Consider the following 17,996-nt stretch of genomic DNA (forward strand, 5'->3'; position numbering starts at 1 on the left):
AAAGAAAAAAACTCATCTGATTGCCTTGCTGATCAAAGCCATATGGACCTGATGTTGAGGGCCCTTTTTCTCATAGTAAGCCGGTTAGCCTTGTGTGTCTCCTAATCTTGGGGTAGATTTCTGCCGGCCCTCAAATTTGCCCCTATGATAGTGGGAAGGGCTAGAATAGAAACTCAAGAGAATGGAGTCCTGGCCCCATGTCTCCCTTCCAGCCTCAGGGTTCTCATCTGTGCAAAGGCAGAACTGGACTAGATGGTCCCAAGGCTTTTCTCTCAGCTCCAACATTGCCCCTTCAGTTTGTCAGCCTCAGACACATGTTGGAAGTCTGTGGCTATACTGGTGAGTTACCTACACTTCAGATCTTGCCACCCAAAACCCAGAGAACAAATAATTCACTAAGAATTATTTGTAATGATGGGAAGTAGTGGGAATACCCCTTGTTTATGGTTTTCCTAGTATAACTGTTATCTAATGAACTGTCTTAAAATGTTAATACCAAATCAGAAGCAAGAGTTAAAGCAAAAAAAAAATTATTGAGATGAAATTTCATCTAACTAGGGGATGAAGTCTGCCCTTTCTCTCAGTGTTATGGATAATGCATTTTGATGAAACGGGGCGGGGTGATGGACCAAACATCGTTATAAACATCATCACACTTTGCTATCTTTCAGGCAAAATGATCATTCAGGCAAAATAATCAGCATGACCACTGTATTCTCCTGTCAAGAAATACTGATCACTAGGGTTTGATTTCTGTCCTTCTGTTTCTCTCTAAAGGTGGGATGCAAACTCAGTGGCAGGCCCCTTCTTTTTGCATATGAAAGGCCAGAAGACAAACAACACTCTTAATTCAAACTCATTTTACTTTAGCACTTGACTTAGGCAAGTCAGTCCCCCCAGAGGTCCATTTGTTTCCTCATTCATGCAGCCACTGATTAATGAACTACGATTTGCCAAGCACTGTACTGGGTGCTGAGGATGGGAAGATGCTCAAAGCAGTCCCAGCTGTCTGCAAGCTCACAGTCCAGTGGAATCACTAGCAGGTCATCAGGCTCAGTGGACATTGTTCTCATTCTAGCAGAACTGAATAGTGACCCCAGGTAGTCAGTGAAGACCTTCCCAAAGAGGGGAGGTTAAGTTGAAATCTACAGACAAGCAGGAGTGAAGCAAAGGATGAGGGAACAAGACCCCAGGAGGAGAGAAAAGACAGGGCCATCATTTCAACCTGGGTTTCGGCTCCTGAGGACCAAAGCACATGCTTCTCCTTCCCCTCTGAGAACCCTGACCTGAAGTTTCTACCCCTAAAGATGCCCAAAATACTGGGCAGCGGTCTTGAAGAGGACGCTGTGTTTTCCGAGTCAGCTGTTTCTCTGACAAGCTGCTGAGTATCTAATTGTCTGTGTTCAGTCTTGGTATAGAGGAAGCCACAGGCAAATTTTCCTCCATAGGTAATTTCTTTTGAACCACTTTTAACATCAGATTAAGCTCTGATGTTCATTGGATGAGACCTCTGCAGGCTTTGGGGATAGACACCATGATGGGTTCTGGACATTTCCCTGAAGTCCATCTAGACTCTTCCAGTAACGTGGCTTTTACTGACAACAAAACTCCCCAGGCTGCTCTTAGTCCCGACTCTGAAGATAGCAGCTGAGTTCAGCCAGGAAATAGAGGGATCTGGTTTTTCACTCTGTCAGAAACGCAAATGGATTTGAAGCCATCCAGAGAGCGTTGAATGGATTAAGTATGCAGTTTGATCCATTAACTTTGATGCAATATCCCCACTTTCTCTGAAGGTCCAGAGATAGACTAAGGTGGAAAAGATAAAGGGAGAGATGAGTTTGTGGCTCGTATGGAATTGCAGCTCTGGAAAGGAGCATATAAGTTGGCACAAGACATAGCCTGTGACTCCCCCATGGCCAATAGCTGGCTGAAACTTTGCTAAACTCATTGGAGTCTTCTTTCACCACAGATTGACTAGTTGTTTCAGGAGCCCTAAACATCCGAGGAACTGGACCCAGTGAACACAGTGGTGGTTTGTTTTTATTTATTTTTATTTTTGATCATGCGGAGAGGCATGTGGAATCTAATTTCCTCGACCAGGGATCTTCACCAACAGACTGCCAGGGAAGTCCCAGTAATATTTTAAATATGTGAAGATAATTGTATGATATTTTAAATGTGTGAAGGTAGGTAGGAAGAGAAAGCAAAAATCTGTTTGTTTGTTTTTTACTTATTTCCTCAATTTGAAAAAATAGAAGTGGATTTAAGTTTTATTCACCTTGTTGCCAGTTTTGCTGGGCTGAGATGTGTCATTGTAAAAGTTCTTCATTGAGTTATGTCAAGATTTTCGCATCTTTTCTCCATGAATACCTTTCATTGTTCTGACCCAGTGCAATTTATATATATCAAAGTTTTTCTTTCCAAAGAAAATTGCATTTGGTGTGAATAAACTTGTATTCCCTCTTTTTAAAGTGAGTTGGCACATGTGTCATGGCCCACCATTGCTATTGCTCTTCACAAGGAAATGAATGGTACCATCATAAGATGATTCAGTTCCTGGCCAGCTTCATCTTGACTATTTATGTATGTACTTATTTTCACTTCACCTGGAGTCTACAAGGAGTTATAGTCCTAATTCTTTGGGTATTGATGGAATTTTTTGAAAGACCATCACGTCTCAAGGATTTTCAAACTACTACTGTGAATTCCAGGTTCAGTTCACTTCAGTTCAGTCGCTCAGTCATGTGCGACTCTTTGCAACCCCATGAATCACAGCACACCAGGCCTCCCTGTCCATCACCAACTCCCGGAGTTCACTCAAACGCATGTCCATCGAGTCGGTAGTGCCATCCAGCCATCTCATTCTCTGTCGTCCCCTTCTCCTTTCGTCCCCAATCCTTCCCAGCATCAGAGTCTTTTCCAGTGAGTCAACTCGTCACATGAGGTGGCCAAAGTATTAGAGTTTCAGCTTTAGCATCAGTCCTTCCTTATGAACCACTAGATTCCATTGTGTCTTTCCCACTCTATGACTTCTGTATCACTTTTAGTCCCTTAAAGGATATTTTCACAGCTTGAGATGATAAGAGCTCCATACACATCATACATGGTAGCACCTACTGAGGTGTCCATATCTTGAGAGTACTTAGATACAGGACTGTTCTTAAGTGATAAACTCAGAAACAAACATTAGGAATAATGGTAGCCAAGAAGAGCTAAATTAATTAGATCAGTCTAATTGATGCTTTTGAACTGTGGTGTTGGAGAAGACTCTTGAGAGTCCCTTGGACTTCTAGGAGATCCAACCAGTCCATCCTAAAGGAGATCAGTCCTGGGTGTTCATTGGAAGGACTGATGCTAAAGCTGAAACGCCAATACTTTAGCCACCTCATGTGAAGAGTTGACTCACTGGAAAAGACTCTGATGCTGGGAGGGATTGGGGGCAGGAGGAGACGGGGACGACAGAGGATGAGATGGCTGGATGGCATCACCGACTCGATGGACATGAGTTTGGGTAAACTCTGGGAGTTGGTGATGGACAGGGAGGCCTGGCATGCTGTGATTCATGAGGTCGCAAAGAGTCAGACACGACTGAGCGACTGAACTGAACTGAACTGAATAAAGTGTGTGGTAGAAAAGTTGGGATAAGAGGATGTAGAAGCCAGGGAGCGGTCTCTTCTTTTCCCGGTTTTGTCTTGCCATTGTTACCTGCCCAGGGCTCTTGGTCTCCTCTATCAATAGAGATTGATCAGAGGCCAGACAAGAAATTCAGGCAAGACTTTACTGGGGCCCCTGCTGCTGCAGAGTGGAGTAAGAACAAGTAACAGGTTCCCTTGCTTGCTCATTCCCCAAAATGAGGGCTCGCTTCTTCCTTATATGGGATGAGGTTAGGGGTATATCCAGGGGTCTGGCCAGAAGGGTGGCTTAGGTCATTTGTCCACCCTTTAGGTGGTGTTGTGTGCAAGGGGTATGCATAGTACCCTGCTTTTGCTACCAACTCCCTATTTTTGCTCCTGGCTCTTCAGAAGTTGGGCTTTTTTTGGTCTTTTTGTATCTTTTATTCAGAATTTGCCCCAACTGCATATGCACGCAGTTATTTTTAGTCCCTTACAGTTTCTTCCTATTTTGTTGTTCATGGAGAGGTGCATTCAGGTGCAAGCATCGCAGCACTGCAGCCAAGGGTCCCAGGTCCCAGTCTGTCACCCCACCTCTGTTAAAAAGTTTAGAGGCTGCATTCTTGAAGGTCAGTAACATTAGCTCCTTTGAAGCTGAATCCAGGAAAGCATCAGTCACTAAACTTAATCAGCAAATTGTATAATAAGACCCATAGACTTATAGCACCAAACGTGAGCAATTTATCAGCAACTCTTGATAGAATGTAATGGTTAGATAGCATCACCGACTCAGTGGACATGAATCTGAGCAAATTCCAGGAAATAGTGAAGGGCAGGGGAGCCTGCTGTGCTGCAGTCCATGGGGTCTCAAAGAACCAGACACGACTTAGCGACTGAACAACTTGATGTAATACTTAGGTCATATTCCTCAATGAAAAGAGTTACTTCAGAACCTTTTAAAAAAGATAAAAAGTTAGGTAATTCTTATATTTAAATTTTCTGCAAATTTCTGTTAAGTAAACAAAGACACAGATATAACACACACACACTAATTTTTCCCATGGCATTAACATTTCTGAAAAATCTACATCACTGATGTTCACAGGAAATCTGAATAACTTCGGTCCTGATAGATGTTCGTTTCTTCATTTCCTGAGCTGAAATTATCTGATCGCCAACCCAATCCATTGCCAGAACAAAGGGTCACTTGGTCAGTGGGCTAGTGGCCACCCCTGCAGTCACAGTCAATTACATTTGGCCCAGTCATTTCAGCGCTGTGAGTACTTTGATTCACACCTATCCTGTGGCTTTGTAAACAAGCCATCGGTGTGTCGGCTTCCCTCGCCCCAGCTCATGAGCCATATCCAGAGCGGAAATCCTGCCTCCCTCCCGAAGTCCACACCATCCCTCTCACCCACTCCACCCAGTCCTGAGATAAGGTCCAAGCCGGGATTTGCACAGCTCTTCCACACATTACTGTGCATGTGATATTTTAAAAGCCAATAATTCAATTGGCAGCTTGCCCCCAAACCATCTAACTTCAAAGTGGCCACATCTAAATGGATGTACCAAGTTCTGCTTCAGCCAATTCTGCAGCAGTTTAGCAACTATTTTTGATTAAAAATGGCTCAAGTGTGTAATGACAAGAGTACAATCCTATTCCCAAAGTGAGATTAGCATCTTTCTGAGAAACTCAGAGGATGAAATCAGACTTAAGGAATCTTGAATTAGTTAGCAGATGGGTCAAACAGAGCCAGACAAGCTCCTGGCTGGACAGAATCAGTGTCAGGCACCGCTTGTCCTGGGTTAATCTGGCTCTGAGGTCCTCGGACCAGAGCTCTGGGACAAAATCTTAAATGCGGGAGCTTCCCTCTGTGGGCTGTGGGTAACCTTGTTTCGAGAGCTCTGCCCAATTACCTGGAATTGTGGTTAAGCCGAAAATTCAACCACAAATGAACATTTGCCCACCCCTCAGCTAAAGGGAGGGGCTTCCTAGGTAGCACTAGTGGTAAAGAACCCTCCTGCTAACGCAGGAGACACAGGAGATGCAGGTTCAATCCCTGTGTCGGGAAGATCCCCTGGAGGAGGGCATGGCAACCCACTCCAGTATTCTTGCCTGGAGAATCCCATGGATAGAGGAGCCTGGCGGGCTACAGTCCACAGGGTTGCACAGAGTAGGACACAACTGAAGCAATTTAGCACGCACACAGTCCAAAGGCAACCAACCAGCATGTCTGTGTCCAAAGCCAGGAGCCACTAGTAGGATGAACTGAAATAAAGAATGAGGTTTTTAATGTCAGACAAAGGACCCTGGGAAAGGAACCTAGTATTTCTGGGACCTAAATCCCCAAATAAGTAAACTGTTTTGATGATCTGCCTTATCAGTGTTAGTCAAAAGTTCAAAGTGAGTTTGTGGGCTTCAAATCAGCAGCAAATTAGTAAATGTTTATTGTGGAATCTGCCAGAATTTGGGATACCTTCCTGGTTATTGTTTTGTTCTCTTAATCATAAACAGTTTGAAATTTCAGACCACAAAGTGACAAAGGAGCTTATACATTTTTTATTCCCTATCCAATGCAGCATCCAGCCAATATTTGCACACTTCCGATTCTGCTCCAAAGTGGGAAGCAGTGAAGGCTCAAGTAGCCCAGGCCCCAGACTGACATTGTTTGCTGACAATTGAGAATGGGGAACCAGGCTACAGAGGGGTGCTGGAATCCTGGAGCAGGCTGGCTAGAAATGTCTGGACTATTATTTCAGCCAACAGAATGGACATTCTGATGCTTGTTATTTCGTTTCCTGGTGCAGAAGCTATGAGCCTATTATGAAAATTCCTTCAACTCTTCCTATAGTTGTATTCTGTAAACCTCCTCCCACAGTAAGATCTCATTAAACATTCTTTTGATTTCTTTGGGGGATAGGTGATGATGGTATAAATATCTTTAAGAGAGAGAAAGTAAGCAATATCCCTAATTTTAGAAAAAGCATCAGGTATATCATTTGAATGTGACATTTCATTTTTTCTGAGTACAGACAGAGAAAATTGTGGCAATCTTGGCTAACACTGCTTGCTTATAAAGAATGGTCTAATTCACTAGCACCTCCATTTTTTTCAAAAGGAAAAATTGTTACATGGCAGGTTCTGGAAGGCCCCAGGTGGATATTTTCCCTGGGACCCCCCAGCTCAGTGTTTTCCCAAATAAATACCACCTAGAACCTTTTTACCAGAAAAACATGACGTGCATACCCAAAGAAATCTCTGCTCCCCATCCCTGGATTTGAGGGGAAAAGATAATAATTGTTCCACTTTCAAATGCAATAAGCATTCTTCCTGGAGCAAATAATTTTGGTCAAAGCTTTCCCAAGTGAGCTTTCATAAAAAGAACATAAAAATAACTTAAAAAAAAAAAGAAGTCTTCTCTTCTGGGGGCTGGTTGGGGGTGGTTAATAAACAGTAGAAGGACAAAAATGAGCTTTCCTGGTGGCTCAGTGGAAAAGAATCTCCCTGCCAATGCAGGAGATACAGGAGACTTGGTTTTGATCCCTGGGTCAGGAATATCTCCTGATTAGGAAATGGCAACCTGCTCCAACATTCTTGCCTGGGAACTCCCATGGACAGGGGAACCTGGAAGGCTACAATCCATGCAGTCACAAAGAGCAGGGCACGACAGAGCACAGCACAGAATAAAAAGAGCTCTAATGTGTACACCTGGGAGCCCTAATTCAGGCTTAGTGTTTGTTCCTGGCGATTTCTTCTCGCATTAGCTTATAGTTGCAGGACACAGAAAATGGGTTAGGGACCAAAACATACAATTTCTGCCTTTTCCGCAATCCAAACCCTGCAGGCGACAAGTCTGAAGTGGAGCCACAGAGGCCTCCAGGTGAGGCTCAGGGAGATGCTGCCATAGGGGTGATGGGAGGAAGCTCTGGAGCAGCTGAGGAAGCTGCTGGGCATACCTGCTTCGGAGTGCAGCCTCCAGCCTAAGGCTGGAAACAGCCAGAGTCTGGGGAGAGGATAAGTCATCTCCGCATAAGAGACAGAGGTCCCTGTGAGGCTCTGAGCCTGCTGGGCTGTCTATCTTCTCTGGGTCTTTCCCAATCCATAGCGAGCTGGCCTACAGTACAGGATCTCAGTCACAACTACCTATCAATTAATCTCAAGACTCCATCTCCAGCGGGGCTAAAAGATGACACCCTTTCACTGATGACTTTAATCTTTGCTTTATTCTGGTTCATGGGAAACACTCAAGCTGATGTTTATCCAGGCATTGGTCCCAGAAAGGACTGTTAGTGCTTTCCCATCTGTGACCTCATGTTCTGGATTCCAAACACCTGAATAAAACCCCATGCTGAGAAGCATCATAAAGCTGCCTTTCAAGGTTCTTGCTATTGGCTGGAATTCTCTTAAGCTGTTGTGGCAATGCCTGTTACCCCAGGCTGATAAAAAAGAAAAAAAACTAGGCATTTAATTGAATAGTAGGAAAACAAACTGCTTCTTATTTAATAAATGCAATTTGGTAAACAAAGTCTAGATTTGGAGTCCATTTGGGGGAAGACAGGAAAAACATCACCAGACTTTTGGTAGCAAGAGATTGAAAACAATGCCCTAAGAATAGTCTGACACAGCCATTCAAACTTTCATTCAGGCATGCATTCATTCATGCCAAAAGTGCTTATTAAGAATTTATCAAATATGCCAGATGCTGAAGGTTTAGTTACAGGTAAAACACAGTGCCTGGTCCTCCACGTCAGAGCCTAGAGGAACAGGCAAACCCACAATGAGGCGGTAACAATACATCACAGTAACTGCTGTGCTAAGGATACATGCAGACTCATAATAGGCTTCTTGCAGAAGATGATGTCTGAATTGGATTTTAAAGAAGCAGTAGGACATTCTACCTAGCTGCCACACATTCAAGTGCGTAAAATGTAGTAGACTGAGTAATTGTTTACTAGGTCATTCTGTGTTAGTTGCCTTGGCTCCAACACAGAGCCTGATGTCGTTGGCATGCAGTCTGATTCTGTGTAATAGTGTACTCAAGGTATGGACAAACTGGAGAGCATTGTTGTGCCCTATGTGGAAACTGTGTCACCTGTGAAGTGACTGGGAAAGCTGAAGCCATTAGCCTGTGGAAGAAAAGTGGCAGGGAATAAATAGATTCCATTCAGAGATCAGAAACACATCCACTAAGTAAGAGTTGCAAACAAAACCAGGGAAGAACTTTAGAGTACTATTTCCAAAGTGGTCCTCCATGAACCATGTAGAGGAGATCTGAGCAAAAACTGTTTCATGGTTATAAAAGTTTGGAAAATGCGAGTTTAAAAGCTTGATTTCTGCAGAACTTTTCAGTACCTTTATTTCAGTAATGTGTACTGTGAGATTCCAATAGGAGGATATAAGAATTTTTTCATTCAACACACCAGTGCTGAGTGCCTACTTTAGTGCCAGGTTCTGGCATACACACTCCAGACAAAGAGATTCGCAATAAGAGACAAAATCCTTTCTCTGGAGGAGAGTAGTAAGAATGGATGGCGGTAAACAAACAGCAGATCCACATTTCCTAAATTGATTGGTCCACAAACCATTTTGTAAAGAAGCATTCCTGTGTTCCTTAGAACAAGATTTTGGGGAAAGAGTTAATTAAGAGAATGTTGTGCTGAAAGAGAGGGATGGTTTCCTCAAATTCCAGAATGGAAACTGTGCAGGCTGATTTACAGCATCTACACGGATGCTGTAGAGGGAGTTTGAAGATTGGAATATGTGATCCATAAGAGCTAAAGTGTTTCTGACTCAACAAAACTGAATGTTCCTAGAGTACACTTTCAGTCTGAGATCTCATTGGCAGTAATTTGTTATTCACTGGCACAAACTGATTCGATTCATTTTCAGTTCATTTCAGTCACTCAGTCATGTCCGGCTTTTTGCAACCCCATGAATCGCAGAACGCCAGGCCTCCCTGTCCATCACCAACTCCCAGAGTTCACCCAAACTCATGTGCATTGAGTCAGTGATGCCATCCAGCCATCTCATCCTCTGTCGTCCCCTTCTCCTCCTGCCCCCAATCCCTCCCAGCATCAGGGTCTTTTCCAATGAGTCAACTCTTCACATGAGGTAGCCAAAGTATTGGAGTTTCAGCTTCAGCATCAATCCTTCCAATGAACACCCAGGGCTGATCTTTAGGATGGACTGGTTGGATCTCCTTGCTGTCCAAGGGACTCTCAAGAGTCTTCTCCAACACCACAGTTCAAAAGCATCAATTCTTCAGTGCTCAGCTTTCTTCACAGTCCAACTCTCACATCCACACATGACCACTGGAAAAACCATAGCCTTGACTAGATGGACCTTCGTTAGCAAAGTAATGTCTCTGCTTTTTAATATCCTATCTAGATTGGTCATAACTTTCCTTTCAAGGAGTAAGCATCTTTTAATTTCATGACTGCAATCAGCATCTGCAGTGATTTTGGAGCCCAAAAAAATAAAGTCTGACACTGTTTCCACTGTTTGCCCATCTATTGAGAAGGGAAAGGCTACCCACTCCAGTATTCTGGCCTGGAGAATTCCATGGACTGTATAGTCCATGGGATCACAAGGAGTCGGACAAACTGATTAAAAAATACCAAATGTATGACTATCCATGAAGGCATAGGACCTATTTTTTTTAAAAAAAAGAAAAAAGTAGGTTTTTAGTGTGTACACAGATAAACATGATTCCAAAAGAACAGTCTTCTGGTCATAAACCAAATGATGAGTTTGAGAGGGTTTGTATTCTCCTACCCCATCCAAATGAAGTTTACAAAATCCCGAGACTCTCAGCAAGACCCTATGTTCAGAAACGAGTTCAGAAGGAACTCTGGTTTTCATCTGGGCTTCGGTCATTTTTTTTTTTCCCCACACATCAAAGCATGCAGGATTTTAGCTCCCTGACCAGGGATTGAACCCATGTCCTCTGTAGCTGAAGTTGGAGCCTTAACCATCTTAAATGCTGCTGAGCTGCTGGGGAAGTCCCACAGGGTTTCAACAATTTGCCCAAATTCATAGACCTGGAATGGAGTTTGGAAAGTTATGTTCCCAATGGTACTGGGCACACCTCAGTTTGTGTCTGCCGTGAGCAGCAGAGTGTCTTTCCTGCCTCCTCTCTGAGATAGACGACTGAATTCTGACATTTCCAAACAGTGGAGAGAATTTCTGCCCAAGAAGCCAATAGAAGATCCACAGAGGGTAGGCTCCAGTCTCCTTCACCTTCTGAGATGCTGTTCTAAACACATTTAACCCCAGAGCTCAAACCCTCTGCCCCGGTATGAACCCTGCTGTTTGGTTTTCTAAAACACTGATACCTGCTTCCTTCTCTTGGATCCAGCTCTCCTCCTCACCACTCATCCTGCCATACCTCCACCTGACATTTGTTTTTTACTCTGTGGTTGCCTCCTTGGTACTCGGTGCTAAAATTAGCTTCAGTATCTCAGAGCATATACTGTACTTGCTCGTGCTGGCACCTGTGACTCCATCTTTTATAGTGTGGCTGGAGAAAAGGTTTTCAGTAAATTCTACCAGTGATAAAGCCCTGCTCTAGAATTCTTTAAAGACTATGAATTTAGGTTATGTTGAGTATCTCCATGAAGATTAAAAAGAAGAGTCCAACAGTGTCATAGGAGAAATCCTCATGGAATGGGCTAGTGGGCTCCGTGAGATCAAAGCCCCCAACTCTGGCTCCAGAGTCAGAGAGTCTGACCTGGCTGCAGAGAAGCTGATGGCTCATGAGTATAATTCTTTGAGGCTTGTGAAGCTCCAATACTTTGGTCACCTGATGCAAAGAGCCAACTCATTGGAAAAAACCCTAGTACTGGGAAAGATTGAGGGCAAGAAGAGAAGGAGGTGATAGAGGATGAGATTGGTTGAATGGCATCACCGACTCAATGGACATGAGTTTGCGCCAACTCCGGAAGGTAGTGAAGGACAGGGGAGCCGGGCATGCTGTAGTTCATGGGATCACAAAGAGTCAGACACGACTAAGCGACTGAACAACAACCACAGCGTGGGTGTATGAAGGGTTCAGTCACCTCCAAGGTGTTCTATCAGCTCTCACAGGCCATTATTTCATGACTGCATCATCTTATCCCAGTCTAGCCTATGGTCTACCATTGGCCAAGATGAGAGGCTGGCAGAGAAAAGAAGATGCAGTGAGTGTGTTTGGAGGTAGAGCTTTCTCTTCCCCTCTACAGAGGTACTGCATCCTCCACCTCTTCTCAAGAAATCTCTTGGGGGAGGAGATGAACCTTGCTGTCCTTATATCCCTCCAGCTCCAACTCTCATGTTTTGGGTCAAAGAAGTTGAAATTGGAACTGTGAGTGGATGTTGCATTTGGCTGGATCCCACTGGTTGATCTTGTCACCTGCGGCTAAGATGCCAGGAGACAGAGTCCCTTCTGCCAAATCTGCTGGGTCTTCCTAAGCCAGTGCTACTTCTGCATCCATGTGACCACACCCAGTGATCAACCATGGTGGTTGTGCCTTTCCCCACCTCCTGCTGTTTAATCCTGTGAAACGGTGAGAGGCTGCAACTGCTTGCATTTTTGCCTGAAGGAAATTAAACACATATATCTATATGAAAATATAGATATATAACAGTCTATGGGGAAAAAACATTCATCAAGTGTTAAAGGTCTAACAATCTCCATCAAGTTTAAGTAGCAGATTCTGGCTCATTTGACTGTCCATGAGAAATGCTTAAAAAAAAAAAAAAATGCAAGCCATTCGTCCCCAAGTCTCTCCACCACCATTCAAGGAAAGACCACATGAAAAGTGGAATCTACTTGGTTGGAGAGGATAAGTTCTGTGGGCTTTTCAGCTGTTTTCCCTTCTGTTATTTCTATTGGTTTTCTTTCTCTCAAATCAGGGATGTGCCTGGTTAGAGAGGGCTCTTGGTTAACATTTGCAAACCGACAGCTCTCCCTATATCTGAACCGAAGGAATTCAGTGCACCTACATAGAGAGGGAAATGTCCCCCTTGATACACTGTTTTTCCAGGTTGTGTTTCTGGGAACCGAATGCTAACTTATCGAATTCTGTAGGTTTCACTGAATACAACTGCATGGAATGCTATTACTGTTTGCGATGCAACCTAATCTGAACACATTGCCTTTCTTTTTAATCCAAAGGGGACTAGCAGGTTTATTGTGTTTGCATGTGCTTTCCCCCTAGACTCTGGCTGCCCTAACAAGAAATTCAATAAATCTACTTCCAAACCATCTTGCACAAGCTTTGCATGTCCAGTCTGGGCCTGAGGAAATTAACAAGAGAATAGAACATACCATCGACTTGCGGAGTGGTGATAAATTGAGAAGAGAGCATATCAAGCCATTCTCACTGATGTTTAAAGACTCCAGCCTGGAGCACAAGGTAGAGCTGGGTCCCACAGTGGCTCTTTTTCTGAAGTAAATCATCGTAAATGTTCACGGGACTAGAGAGAGAGCCCAGGGGCTGCGGTTTTGGTTGGTGTGTTTGTTGTGTGTTTGTTTGGTTTGGTACTGTATCTTTTCTTTTTCTCTTTGAAAATCATGAGTAGACCGAAGGCCATGAAAGGAGATGCTGGTTAGATAAAGAGAGCCTCAAGTTTGCTCCTTATGGAAAAGATGATGGAAAGAACAAAGGAGTTCCTTCCACTTTGAGATTATTAACCCAAGTGACATCAGCACCCACTTGCCTTTGATTTTAGGTGAATCTGCTCCCCTTGTAACCTACTGTATGAGGGCGCCCAATAACCTAATGCAAGCATTAGTGATAAACACTGTCTTTGTTAGATTATAGACACCTGTTCTCCCATTTTCCCAGCTGTCCGCTGCTCAGAGCTCACCTGATGTATGCATAGTACATGGTAGTGGATTTAACATTGGGTTCCAGTTCCACCTCTGCCACTTCCTTTCTGTGTGACCTTCAATAAGTGAAGGAGTCTCTGAGCAGGAGATCCTCTCTGTACAATGAGGCTGATGGACAGCCTCCCTGATAATTTAGGATGAAATGCTCCAGGAAATGCCTTGATGAGATCAACTGCTCAAAAGTGGCCACCATTACTGTATTGATGATGACCTAGTTTCATGCCCCCATTCCCCTCCCCCCAGCACCAAACCATGAGTGGGTGCTCTCCCTGGGTAACTAGGCTGCTTGTTTGCAATGATAGAAGCAGACAGACCTTCCTTGACTGAGCACAGGAGGTGCTTGGCATCTGCAGGAGCCTCCGGCAAGAACAGCAGGGGATTTGCAAGCAAATTTCAGGAGTTTGATTCGATACTCTGCAAAGCTCCAGTGAGCAATTTTTTGCAAGTTTGCTCAGCTGCCTGGGAGAGTCTACTTTGCTGGACTTGGAGAATTCACACTTTCAAGCACATGCATTATTCCCAGTGAGTCTCTTTGATAACGATCTGAAGGTTGCAAACTCCAAAATTAAGATCTTTACCTGTGATTCACAGTTTGAATGTATTGTGTCTATGTACTAACAAAACAAAAGGAAAAGAAACACTTGGCCTATTCAACAACCCTCCCCCCAACCACCACTATTGCAGGTGGATTTTTCTTGTTAGTAATATAATTAAATGCATTTTCTATTCTGTCTTCTCCATTGAAGGAGCTAGGAAAGGCAGGGTGGTCTTACAAAGAATCTTTTCAATTAGGCTGTGTCCAGAGCTGTACAAAAACCCTTTTATTCATTCTTGCTAAAGATGTCCTTGCTTCACTGATGACCTGACCCCTGCAGACTAGAGATCATTTCTAATGCATTTTATTCAGTAGTGTCTGGTGCTCACCTGCAGGCACTGGTGTTGGAGGGGGAATGGATCTAGAGGAGGCACTATGGATCAGAGGTTGCTTTCTGTGACCAGGGAGGTTCTTCAAGGAGAAGCAAGGGACAGCATCCCCTCCTGAACAGACGCGTGGGGATTAGGTCACTGATAGTCCAGTCTTACACCATCTAGCACATGCTTTGTATCACATGGGCTCCCAGGGGCGGGCAATCGAGGCACATGGGAGAGTGCTCCTTCCCCTTATGTCACAGAGAAAGTCCTTGTTGATTCCTGCTCAGAGACCCTCTCCGGGGGCAGTACTACTGCTGAGCAGAGGATATATCAAAAGCAGTAGCCAGTGGTTATTTCACCCTGGAGAAGGAAATGACAACCCACTCCAGTATCCTTGCCTGGGAAATCCCATGGACAGAAGAGCCTGGTAGGCTAAAGTTCTTGGGGTCACAAAGACAAGAACTGCAGTTCATGGGGTCGGACATGACTAGCAACTGAACAACAACAGGTACCATTCTAAGTTATGTGCTTTCCTGGTGGCTCAGTGGTTAAGAATCTGTCTGCCAAGCAGGAGACGTGGGTTTGATTCCAGTGTCAGGAAGATACTCTGGAGAAGGAAATGGCAGCCCACTCCAGTAGTCTTGCCTGGGAAATCCCATGGACAGAGGAGCTTGGCAGGCTACAGTCCATGGAGTCACCAAGAGTCAAACAGGACTTAGTGACTACACAATACCAATTTCTAAGCTATGAGCACAAACTGGCTAACAATGACAGTATGAAATATTGGGTTGGCCAGAGTTCGTTAGGGTTTTTCATAAGATGTTACAGAAAAACTCAGACAAACTTTTTGGACAAGCCAGTAGATGTTATAATGGCCTCCTTTTATAACTGATGAAATGGGGGCATGGATAAATGATTCAGTAGCCCACCCAAACTCGGGCTGCCAGTATAGGGACTGCAATCTGAGCTCACTGTGACCCCAAAGCCAGTGCCCTGGTCAGACCAGGACACTGCCCCTCCCAGGAGCCCTGAGGATCTGCTCCCCCTGGCCCTTGTCTGGAGAAGGCAATCCTCTGCCATCTTCATTCTCTTCTCTTTGAACTTTGGATGAAGTGGAAGGCACAGGGCAGGGATATGAGAGAGGGGTCAGGTAAGAAAGGGTCCAAGAAGCCTTACCAAAATAAAAGCAGAGCCTTCAAATCCATAGGACTCCAGAATTAGAGCATAGCATCAGTGTGCATCTACCCTGTGGCCATTGTTTCAGTATACTGGCCTATTGCATCCTCAGGGAAACATTACTATCTCACTTACTTTTGTAAGAGAAAACTGAACCTCTTAGAGGTTAAGTAGAGGTTATAATTCTCAGAATCTGGTTGCCATATTTCATCAACTCTAAGGTACCATCAGCTGTGAGGTGTTTGGCTTCTATTCAGCACTAAGAAAAACCACCCAATGGACAGAGTCAGCAAGGAAACTCACATGCCTCTCTCTGGGTATTGGTCAGATGAAAAAACAAACAAACAAAAATCCTCTCCAAGAAATGGAACTCCAAAATGGAATCCACTTGGTTTTGCCACCTGAGTTCACATTCTGAATGTGATCTTTAAAAAAAGTCAGGCAGAGAATTTAAAGTGGTCTCTGCCTGCAATACAGGATTCCTATGTTCAATCCCTGGGTTGGGAAGATCCCCTGGAGAAGGGAAAGGCTACCCACTCCAGTATTCTGGCCTGGAGAATTCATGGACTGTATAGTCCAAGGGGTCACAAAGAGTCGGACACGACCAAGAGACTTTCCCTTCACTGGGTTCATATTGCCCCCTGGTGACCAGTAGCAGCAATCACAAACCTCCCTGGAAGAATTCAAGATTTTAAGTCTCCACTGACAGTAAGATAACTTTCTGATTTCAGTGTTAAAAGGTAAGATAAAAATTGTGCATCTTAGATTTATTGAAATATTTACTGTATTTGTGACTCCAAAGTCCTTTCTCTTCCCACTGCCCTACCCTGCTTTGGGGGAGCAAGTTTGGACCATAAAAGTATATTTTCTGAGAGAAAAACTGGAAATGGAAACACTGATTTTTACCTTGAAAATTCTGTAGGAAGAAAAGGCTTCATTCTGTTTGAACAATATATGGTTATTTGAATAAGGGAAACTGTTCTCCTCTCCACCTTTATTTGTGAATTGGAGAACGTGAAAAACCTCTTTGAAATGTCATCCAGACACTTCTTGGTTACATTAGCTTGTAAAAATTTAAAAATTAGCATATGTACCAAGCTTTATGTGAAGTGGGACTTTCACCTGCCTCCCGGTGTTACTTGAGTGACTGAAGACTTGGGTTAATAAGGAGAATCTTTGAGGAGATTGCCTCACTCTTGCAACTGGCCTCAAGCTATATGTTGTGAATCCTAAAAGCCAAAAGACTGGGTTGCTTTTGGTCTGACTCTTGAAAGTGGAGTTTCAGGAGAGAAGACTACTCCCTGCCATGTCATTTCATGGTGGTTCACGCATGTCCACACAGAGAAATCTTCCAAGTTAAGCTTCAGAAAGTATGTTCGTGACTCCTGTGTCTTGACCAAGTTTGAACAGCACACTCTCCTTCTCTGTCCTCAGGTTTTCTTATCTGTGAAATGAGATAGTTGGGCAGCTCCTGGTAGCTTTCAGCAGTCAATGCTTTGAGGCTGTGAATTCCCAAAGGTCATGATGAACACATGTCCTGGTTTGCCCAGTTTACATCCGTTTTCTCGATGTAATTATAAATAGCAGCTCCATTCACTAAAAAATCACACGGGTGACAAGTCATGTGACCCCAGGCTTGGATCTTGGCCAGGTTAGAAGTAGTGATTCTCAACATCTTCACTCCCCTGCAACCACATGAGATTTCTGGGAAGACTCCAGAATGGGGGCGGAGCCCTTATCCAGTCATCTAAGGTCTCTTCCACTAAAGAATTCTCTGCCCGTCTTTAATTTCCAGCTAAAATTTCCTAAAGGGAGCTTACAGATCTCAGGGGCAAAACAAAATTAGAACTGTGATAAAGAGATGTAGGAATCATGGCGTCTGTCACATACTGAAAATCATATTGGGTTTTTTCTTCTATTTTATATGAATTTTTTTCCTAAAAAAGGTGATGCATTTGCCCTAGCAAAAGTTTATACCAAGCACATAAGGCAAAATGAAGAAAATGATGTCTCTTGTGACCTCAACCCGCAGTACCCATTGTTAATGTTTTGTCACGTGTCATGCTACTCTCCATGCCTGTGATTCTGTATACTAATCTGTGCAATGTTTCTATTAAAATGGCCATTTTATGCATCATGCTTTGTAAGACAGTGCTAAGCATTCTTCACTTGAACTTTTCCCCACAGTAATAAAGGTTTAGTTACAAAATATTTTTTGTAACTGCATAATACTATTCCAGTGCATATTTTAACTACTTTTGGCTTTTGTTCCCTCAGTTTTTAACTATTACAAATTATAAATTGCATTGCCATTACCAGGGTCATAGTTAAATCATACATCCATGTTTAATTATCTTATTGGGATAAAATCATAAAAATGGATATAAGAGAATGCACGTTTTAAAATACTTGATGTGCATTCTGA

At 43.6% G+C, this 17,996-nt stretch overlaps 1 protein-coding gene across 1 annotated transcript in view; it reads left to right on the forward strand.

Moving 5' to 3' along the window:
* Positions 1–17,996, forward strand: part of ADCY8 (adenylate cyclase 8) — a 237,202-nt gene that overhangs the window by 135,516 nt on the left and 83,690 nt on the right. The window contains exon 8 of the mRNA XM_055432577.2: positions 12,810–13,007. Coding sequence (XP_055288552.2) covers positions 12,810–13,007 — 198 coding nt within the window. The remainder of the gene's footprint in view (positions 1–12,809; positions 13,008–17,996) is intronic.

The sequence above is a fragment of the Moschus berezovskii genome, chromosome 16, assembly GCF_049115385.1.
Source record: "Moschus berezovskii isolate FMDL1 chromosome 16, NW_MosBer_1.0, whole genome shotgun sequence".
Classification (NCBI taxonomy): Eukaryota; Metazoa; Chordata; class Mammalia; order Artiodactyla; family Moschidae; genus Moschus; species Moschus berezovskii.